General features: G+C 35.3%; 1 protein-coding gene across 1 annotated transcript; it reads right to left on the bottom strand.

Moving 5' to 3' along the window:
* Positions 1 to 255: 255 nt before the first annotated feature.
* LOC120454888 lies at positions 256 to 8,988 on the bottom strand. The gene is made up of 5 exons (XM_039640522.2): positions 8,785 to 8,988; positions 6,074 to 6,253; positions 5,419 to 6,010; positions 4,025 to 4,245; positions 256 to 3,967 (listed from the first exon to the last, which is right to left on the bottom strand). Exons 2-5 carry the CDS (start codon positions 6,132 to 6,134, stop codon positions 408 to 410), a joined length of 4,434 nt encoding a protein of 1,477 aa, XP_039496456.1. The 5' UTR covers positions 6,135 to 6,253; positions 8,785 to 8,988; the 3' UTR covers positions 256 to 407.
* Positions 8,989 to 10,107: the final 1,119 nt, after the last annotated feature.

Consider the following 10,107-nt stretch of genomic DNA (forward strand, 5'->3'; position numbering starts at 1 on the left):
TAATAAATGGTTGCGGACGAAATATACATTTATGAAAGATAATTGATTTACGATATGGATTTTGATTAAAAAACATAAATATAATGGGAAAACCATAAGCTTTTTAGTGTGCAGGCTGTTAAGCATTTAACTTTTTAAAATTAAATGTTAAATTAGATTTTAGAGTAAGCATTAAATAATTATTTACCGAATGATAGGTTGGTATACTGAAAATTCGCATATATATAGAATACATTTTGTTTTGTTATATATATATATCACAAGTTTGAAGATAGTTGAAAGTGTCTATTTTACTACTTATTGGCATAAAACGACAATCAAAACCGCGCTTGATTGATAGTGAGTTATAAAAACAAGATAGTTATTGTTATGACATGCAAAGCTATGTATCTGGGAAGTAAAGAATCTTAGCAATCGATGCCATTTACAGTCGCACTGCAACTTTTAAGACGAAGAGATGAAAGAGCAGTCCTTTCGGTACCTATATTGCTTCCGTCTTGAACAGTATTTTGATCGTCAATAGGCCTAAATCGTACAAAGCCTTGGTCTGCTACAAGCATACTATCGGAAGCACTGGATGTCGTGCATGAATTTGAAGATGCAGACGCCACCGAAGCTGATGAAGTCGTGCATAACTCTAAACGTTGATTTCCATTATTTGGAATATGGAATTGTGCGTGAGAACTTGAATTTTTAGTTGCTGCTGCACCGACAAGTGATGATGTTTTTCCATTGATAGATATAGAATTAGATGCCGTATCTTCAGCAGGAATAATAGAACCGTGATCGTTGTTTATCAAGTTTGTACACTCTACATTATTTCCCGATGTAATGTCGTCTTCTTCATCGTCTTCCTCCTCGGAATTGTGATCATAAGGTAGCTTTTGTAGATGGTTCTCCCTTATGGGCTTACTTTTAAACAGTTCAGTTCCAGTTTCCAATGACCTTAAGTTCGAATTACGTGCACTTGTTCTATGGTAGTACCGTGGTCTATCTTTATCTGGTATTCCTAACGTCTGCGCTCCATTGGCGACTATTCGTGGCGTTTCAGCAGAAGCCATTGGTGACTCTAGGGTTCGACCTAAAGCACCACCATTGGCTATACTACTTAGAGTACCACTTTTGCAAACGCCGTTGAAATATCCGCGTTCAAATGAATTAAAACTTGCATATCGTCCTCCACCTCCCCCATTTGATGAAGAGCACGAATTAGCTGAATTGGAACTTCGGCGCTCATGTGTCTTGCTTTCAAAGAAATGCCGTTCAAGTGCACCGTTAATCTTTTTTTCGCGTCCATTTGAATTTTTTTGTCGGTCTTGAATACACTCACTATTTGACTGAACACTGTGAACTGATTTTTCCTTAAACACCGGTCGCTCAAAGATGTTAAATTCATATCGCTTGTTTTCCTGCTCTAGTGGTTCAGAATAACAATTGTTTTGCAACAATTCGGATTGCTGCTGCGAAGTCCCAGAACTTGAGTTAGAACAAACTCCATTTTGTTCGTAAATATCTCTTTGATTTTGTTCAGTTGTTGCAATGGCGGTACTGTGCAAACTGAAATTTGGATTTTCGTAATGATCAGGAACAGCATCTGTCATATAGTCCGTACTCATATACGTCGGGTGCTCTTGGAAACGCATTTGATGCAATTGATGTTGTTGGTTGTAGTTTTGGGAAGCTTGACCATTTAAAGTACTTCCAATTGACCCCGTATCATATGGCCTTTGGTACATAGGCTCCTGTAGCTGATATTCACAGGGACGACCGTTTGAAGTTGCAGCTGTTGTTGGTCCCATAGAATTCAGAGCGTAACTGTCATCATAAATAAGTTTTCCTGTCCGCATTGTGTATGTATGAAGATTTGTATTTGCATTGCAAATAGCTGGGTAGTCAGTTTCAAAATGCTCCTGACTTGAGCTTGATGTACACGGAAGAAAAAAATTTGTCACATTTGAGTTGTGTGTGCCTGTGCCGTTTCCAACATGTTTTTCTCTAATGGCATTGTTAGGTGTACCACCATCTTGGCCATAAGCACTCACGCCAGAACCAATCATTCGAGCATCGCCAGCAACAGCGCTCAAAGAATCGTGGCCGACACTTGTCTTTAGTCCAACTACCCAGGATATTAACGTAATTATAGCTATCTCTATGAGACGCAGAGAGAACTGATATCCCCATTGCAGCCAGTCAACATCGACAATACTGGTTTGACGAGATGAAATATATATAGCTCCGAATATCTGAAGGGCTGCCAGTAGTACAAACAAAAGAGCTGTGGCAATCGTAATGTGGATAGCGTAAGACAAATTTTGATAACCATGTATATAGTTTTGAGATTTGCTGCGTAGAATGCGTTTCAAAATGCGGTATAAGTAAAGATATAGTAGCCCCAGGCTAAGGCATATAAAAATGTAAATTATCTGACATATTAAAGTCAATACCCGGGGCGGTGGTGGCGAAATTGCCGATGGAGGCATTGTCGCAGTAGGTTGGCCTTGTTGGTTATAAAGTTGCTGCCGACGAAAGTACTGTTGTTGCTGCTGTTGTTGAAAATATAAGTGATGATTTTTTAAGGTATAGGATTCAACATAATGTAATGTAATGCAAAGTACAACGTGAACTCCGCAGCCCACAACAACTGTCAGCGGTCTTATCAAAGCAGAGTATCTATTGTTTTTGTGGTTTAGGGCCTTAAGGAAAAGAAACAATATAAGAACAGAGAAAGCAACTGTTAAAAATGTGGAGGGTAGATTAAGCAAGAGCTCTGAAGTAAATAAATTAAAGCTCCCATGAACATTGTATGCATCAAAACAAAGGAAAGATATTCTCAATATGCATATCATTATCAGTATCAGATTAATGCACACAAAATATGCCTGTGCGAACAAATGAGTAAGCTTGTTATAGGTAAGCAGTTTGTAAAGCGAATATACAGATAAAATAGTAAAGAGTACAACTGACAGATAGATGTGAATATTCCAGGCCCATGTCCAAGTTGTGTGTACTGCAGCAGCTGCAGCTGCCCCAACAGAATTGTGGTCAGCTGTGCTCGTACCAAGCTCCCGTAAACCATTAGTTGTCTTTCCTGTATGTCCGGGCTGACCCGCATTTGTGGTGGCGTATGAAAATGAAGTGGCCGATACATCTCCTATAGCAGCAGCTGCTGATGGCGTTGTCCCTGCAGTCTGATTAGTATTCTCATAATACTCCAACTGACCAGGCTGGTACTTGCTATGATTAATATTAGGACTAACCACGGAAGGTACATCAGGATCTATATTTTCCCCGTTTGTTGTAGACTTTTCGATCAGAACAATTGGGGAAGAGGGAGGGTGCCGCATTGTAATGATGGGTCGCTGAGTTACCTGCTTCAACAAAACCTCTGGTATGTCGCCATTCTTTCCGTTTGATCCCAGAATACGTCTAATGTTAGGTAAAACTTCCTGTCTTTTATTTGGACCAATGGCATCCGGTTCATAGGACTCCTGTCCTTTTGCGCTACTTGCCTTTTCGTTTAATAATTCTTCTCCACTAGTTCGTGCTGGTGTATTTAAAGCTTTTAAGCTTTTTCGTTCTGTTATGGATGTGTCCGACACTATTCCATGGGGGAAATTTGTTTCGAGCCGTGGTTTTGCATCCATGCCAAGCGGGGCGTAATTTAAGTCCGTCATTTTATTGACAACGGCATCGTTACTATTGCTTCCTAGGTCTGGTGGTCGAATTGGTATTCGGTCCTGGCTGGGCATCAAACTAGGCGGTGGGATAGGACGCCTATTCACGGCAAGTAGACCCTCGTTATTGGTACCACGTAAAGTTGGTTTGTCCGCAAATGGGTTTTGATATTCTGGTGGAAGAGGAGGTGTAAAAAAGGCCCGAGAAGGCGGAGAATACGATGGAATATCACCAGGATACATTGGTATTGTTGGTGGTTGGGCTCCATTTATTTTTTTTAAAAGGTTGGGAACTACAAAGACATCACATTAAAGAATAAAATTATTAGAAATAATCCGATCGTACTTACTCAATGGTATTGGCGTGGAAGTATGCTGTACGACGTTCCTGTGACGATCCCTATCATGTGAATGGTGGCGGTTTGGATTTGGGTATGTCGGATTGTTATTACTTTTTAGTATGTCAGCGTTGGGCGCGGATGTTGGCAACGCATGGTCCCTTTCCAAGTCTAGTTCATAATTTTTCGGACGACCACCGACACCATGTTGTTGATGATGTGACGAGTGATATCTAAAAATAAATACAGAAAATAATTTGATGTATTTTTTATATGGTTGTTTCTAAATTAGCAAAGGACATGGCTAGATAGATAGAATTGTAGGGTCGGAAATGCTTTCATCTACCTGTTACATACTTTTCAATTTAGTAATAGGTACACATATCTAAGATCTTTTTTGGTGCTAAAAGGTTAGTATCAATCGTTTTAAGAGCGGCAGAGAGTCTGAATATAATATAGTAGGCTCTTACTCTAAAGCATTGCAAATTTGCCAAAATATACATATGTATGTAGCATTTTATTAGAAAATAAAATTTAGTTAAATGATTTATTGTTAATTTAATTTATTATTTTGTTACTCAGCTGGGAGTGCAAACAAGAATTTTCAACGTTGTTTTTGTTTATCGCTATGACAAAGAAAGCAAACAACAATTTTAAAAGTGAGAGGGTGACATCGAAAGAAATTTACAGGACTAACATATATGTACATATATGAAAATATATCAAACTTTTTTCAAAAGTGAAAATCGACGTTATCATTCGACACGGTAACGACAGACTTAGACTAAAACTCTTAAGAATGATTTGGTTTCTAGAAAATAATAACTTTAAATTTCTTTATTTTTTTTGTTGTAAAATCATTGAACATTTCGCAAACTTCTTTTAGTCGTTGTGTCGATCTTTCGACGCAAAGAAAAAACTTGTCTGCAATTACCAAGCTTTTTCATAGCTTATTAATACTTATTAGTATTGAAGTTAACAAGAAATCCTTGGGTAAATAACAAATTTTTACAAAGTAAATTTTTTTTCATATATTTTTTTTATATCTATGGCAGCTATAACAGGGTATAACAAATTTCCAAAGATTTAAGCATGCCAGTTTTGGACTGATTGCGGGCCAAGTAATTTTTGGCATATCAATCAATATCAATACACTTCTTAACGATGTAAAAAACAAATAAACAGAACAAATAAATACTTTAGCAACTTGTTTCTGACCGCGTTAGGGATTTTTTTGTTTGATGCAGTATCGCCTTTAACTTCACGAGAACCAAATTAACAACAATATCCATTCTATACATAGAGACATTTTTAGGCGTTTAAAATTCTACCCATTTTACGTTATCAATCGGAGCGAGACAATAATCACCAAGTGATAGGGTTTAGCAAACGTTTCAACGACTTACCTCTGTGTTGTTAAAAACGGTGTGGCTACAGTAGTTAGACCTAATGAATAACTTGTGTCTGGTATGCTTCGCTTTGTGGTTGAGGTTGTACCATATGCTACTTTTATGAGAACAGCTGCGACACTACGCTCAATATTATTTAATTTTTCTAAATAATCCTTTTGCACTATAGATGAGGTCCCGGAAATCATGTTGATTCCAGTGCTGTTGCCGAAGTTGTGATTTCCATTAGACCTTTCTTGTGAAATGGTTCTGTTGCCCGTTGAACTTCCGTCCTCCAAAAATATTGACTTCGTCAAGGTAATATGGTGAATGGCAATTAAAAGTATAAATAAAAAATTGACATAACGTTGACGTAAATGCATTTTAGGGGACAATATCGAGATAAATATGGAGCCGAAAAATCTAGCCTTTAACCGCGTGATGTTGAAATTACATTTAGTAAACGCTTTATGAGCACAAATCAGTATAGCAGCTGGCGCAATTACATCGTTTTTTAATACTGATATAGCGCTTGTATTGGTGGTTGAGATTTTAATACGATTTTCCTTTAAGTTTCTATTAATTTCCTTGTTATAATCATGTTTGTTGCCTTAAAAAAAAGGTAAAAATCTTTTTAAGGTTATGGGCACAGTTATATATGCGTATCCCTTACCCGATGTGGATAAACTCTTTTTTTTCACATTTATTCGAAAGCTATGGTACGTTTCAGGCATGATATCGTATTTTATATTGTGAATCGGTGACTGTATCGGTGGCTAAGCTAATTAGGCCTTTAGCTCGATAGTGGATGCCGTTTGTTACACCCAGTAAAACCGTTGCAGTTTGTGATAACCTAATTAAAGATAAATAAGTATTAGGTAAACAGTATTTATATATTTATGTTGTTTATTACAATTGTTGGTTAAAAAAACCTATTTTGCAGTGACTAATATTTTTTAAATTTATATTAAGGAGTTAGTATTAAATCGTTTCTTAAAACACTGGAATCTGTTTTTAGGTATAGTTCCCGAGATCTTCTGTTCATAAGCACGGAAGGACAGACGGATGTGGCCAGATCGACTCTGCAAGTAGTCCTGATGAAGAATACATATACAACATATGCAACTTTAATAAAGTTGCTTGAGAACCAGGGCTGTTTCTGCAGTTCGACAATCATCACTGCTCAAAAATTTTACAAAGACGGCTTCTACGCCAGCAGAACCAGCTGCTTCGCTAATGTTCTTTACAAACTGGCTCTCGTGCACGATTTCTCCTTAAAATTGAAAGTAATAAAAAGGTGATGATTGTTAGCTTAAACGACGTAAGAAAAAAAAATAATTTCAACAAAATTAAGTATTATTCCATGCCGAAAGGCATAAAAACCTTCGCTCACTGTCGATTATCGAAAATCAGATGCCCGTTTCTCAGCTAGTGTACATAAGTCCTTACGAGAAAGTTCAACATTCTTTTTGGTATATCGATAGGAATTTAAATAAAATTTATTTAGTTCAGGTATTTTGTGTAGCATATCGATAGAAATTGTGAAAAGAATAATAACATGAAAAACACAACACAAACATGGAAGTTTTGAGCGGTTTGGGGCGTGGCAATATTAATAAACAATCTGGCGCTGCGTCTATGTCTCTGGAATCTGCATGCCAAACCTTAACTTAACATACAAGCTTTTACAGTTCCTGAAATCTCTACTTTCTAACGGACGGATAGACAGAAGGACATTGCCAGATCGACATAATATATTTATACTTACATATATAATCAGAAACGCTTCCTTCTACCTGTTGCGTACTATTCGACATATAATTATATATTTAATATTTAATATACCCTTTTACTCTACGTGTAACGGGTGTAAATATGGTTTTATTTTATTGTGAATCCTAAAAACCTGCTTTAAATAATGATTTGCATAGTCGGTAATGACCATAACTCGTGTTAGTTAAATGGGACCGATCCAAAGAAAGGAAACAGTAAGAAAAATAATGGATATCTGGATAAGCAGAGCCTTTTTCTGAGAGGCCCATGTCCTATCTTGCGGGTTCACTTGCGACAAGATTTTTGTAAGAAGCAGGCGCGAACCTTAGCGTTGGTATTTAAGAAAATGATAAGAATTTTTGAATTTAATTTATTTATTTAAATAAAGTTTTGTGATCTCAAAAGCGCTGAGTTTGTGGAAATATCCCAATCATAGATATCCATAAAGGTACAGGATGATTGATAGCAATTCGATCACGACTACAAAATATTTACTACAAAAATATTTAACATTAAAATCTTTTACAAATAAATATGACAATTTTATTATTTACTCATTTATAATATTTATAATGTGCCCTCTCCTTTTTCCTAAAAACCTGCTTTAAATAATGATTTGCATAGTCGGTAATGACCATAACTCGTGTTAGTTAAATGGGACCGATCCAAAGAAAGGAAACAGTAAGAAAAATAATGGATATCTGGATAAGCAGAGCCTTTTTCTGAGAGGCCCATGTCCTATCTTGCGGGTTCACTTGCGACAAGATTTTTGTAAGAAGCAGGCGCGAACCTTAGCGTTGGTATTTAAGAAAATGATAAGAATTTTTGAATTTAATTTATTTATTTAAATAAAGTTTTGTGATCTCAAAAGCGCTGAGTTTGTGGAAATATCCCAATCATAGATATCCATAAAGGTACAGGATGATTGATAGCAATTCGATCACGACTACAAAATATTTACTACAAAAATATTTAACATTAAAATCTTTTACAAATAAATATGACAATTTTATTATTTACTCATTTATAATATTTATAATGTGCCCTCTCCTTTTTTCTTCATTTCTAGCTATCTTAAAAAATAATTAAATATAAAAAATAATAAAACAAAGGTAATTTAGTTTAACATTAATATAAAAACATATAAGCACCGTTTATTTATTTACGGTACGAATTATTTTGGGTATATAATCATATGTTCTTCCATTCTGCTTCTAGAAACGTTCATTTATAGTTTTTATAAACAGATACTAGGCAGATGTGCATCTAATACATTGGATGGAAAAAAATCGGGAATGCCCCAGAAATCCATGATTTAAGTCGAAACTGTCTAATCAATGTATATCAATATAAGTTAGAAAACGAACTGTATCCAATTCACATTAGTAAAAATTACAAATAATCATCGCTATATTCTGTTCCATCTGAATTTATATCCCTTTAATTTAACTCAGTCCTAATATGTGTACACATACACACGATGTAATATAAAGTTAAATACGTATAAATATACTGTTATTTATAATACCATAATTCACAATAAAATGTATTTATGCACTAGCGCAATACAACATATTGGCTTTTTCATTAAAGATTAAATAGAATACGTACATGTATATAGATGTGTACACATTAGTAATATATGTTTATATACTTTGGGTATACATTTGGATTTAATATATGTTTAAATAGGCCATAGGTAATAAAACCACTCCTAAAAAATTTCCACTATAAACACATTTTGTGAAATCATTGATAGAAACAATTCAGTTTATTATGACGTCTCGACTTTTCACTATATGAAACACACAACTACAAAATGGTGGATATTAATTCGATCAATAATCGGTATCAACGATATATATGCTTATATCTTGTCCCGAAGTCCATGTAATTGATTATTTCTCTTACACGGTATGCGCACTAATACGCTTTAGTTAAAGATTCCGATAGTATCGCAGTAACAACGTAGGAAAATATTTGTGACTGTATATAGCGTATAATTCCATGGAATAAAGGTGTTTTACCCATGGAATAATCAGCATGGCCTAATTTAATTAAATGATTTCATATTAAAATTTTTGAATCCTATAGTTTGTTTAAACTCCCTGTAAAGAGATTACAGTGGAATTAAGTAACCAGATAAGGTGTGTCAAGCACAATTGAATAGCATGTAATATAATAGAGTATAATATAATATAAAAGCATCACAGCTAAATCTATATGACAGATAACACTATTAGTGGCAGTTTCTTGATTCAGGCTTATTTAGACAGAATTTGCAAATGGATCACTAAAATGAAACCTCGTTTAAATATAAAAATGCAATGAATGCTCGGCGACAATTGCTTTTCCTTACTCCACAAATAATGAAGCGTTGTCCTCGTTAGATCAGATTTTGTACCTGGGAGTTTATTTTGATAGAAAATTCCAGTTTTCTGCGCACATGAATTATATACTTCCGTAGGCTTATGAAATACTTGGCTTTGCTAGGCTAAATACCAAGTATTTCCCTGTATATATCTGATCCCCGTCTATCATATCTCAGCCACTGCTGTCTCGTCCATACCTGCTCTATGCGTTCGTCCGCCCATAATATAAATATTGTACTTAGAACTCTTCGCACCTTGGTCACATTTAATCATTTATTCGCGAAATAAACCCATCTTAAGGGCCTTGCGGTTATTTAACTCTTTTCCTGCAGACATTCGCTTTAGTTTGGGAATTGATAGGATTAAGTTCAAATGAGATCTTGTAAATAATTTTGTATGTAGGACACAAGCGTGTTATTTATTATTTAAGGCCAGATAAGGATCAATCTGTCTATTGGTGTAAGTAAATTAGTTAATAAATAAATTAAGGTAGAAAGAAAAAAATCTGTACACCCAACGTTGTAATATATTGATTATTTTGTTCTTGTGTATCCCAGTCTGA

This window comes from Drosophila santomea, chromosome 4, assembly GCF_016746245.2.
Source record: "Drosophila santomea strain STO CAGO 1482 chromosome 4, Prin_Dsan_1.1, whole genome shotgun sequence".
Classification (NCBI taxonomy): Eukaryota; Metazoa; Arthropoda; class Insecta; order Diptera; family Drosophilidae; genus Drosophila; species Drosophila santomea.

What these genes read in the sequence shown, in the direction of transcription:
- LOC120454888 (XM_039640522.2), bottom strand. Translation starts at nt 6,134, where the DNA reads ATGCCTGAAACGTACCATAGCTTTCGAATAAATGTGAAAAAAAAGAGT. An exon ending in CCGTTTTTAACAACACAGAG is followed by an intron (nt 4,246 to 5,418) that starts GTAAGTCGTTGA and finishes ATTTATTTTTAG; the next exon opens with ATATCACTCGTCACATCATC. An exon ending in TTCCACGCCAATACCATTGA is followed by an intron (nt 3,968 to 4,024) that starts GTAAGTACGATC and finishes ATGTCTTTGTAG; the next exon opens with TTCCCAACCTTTTAAAAAAA.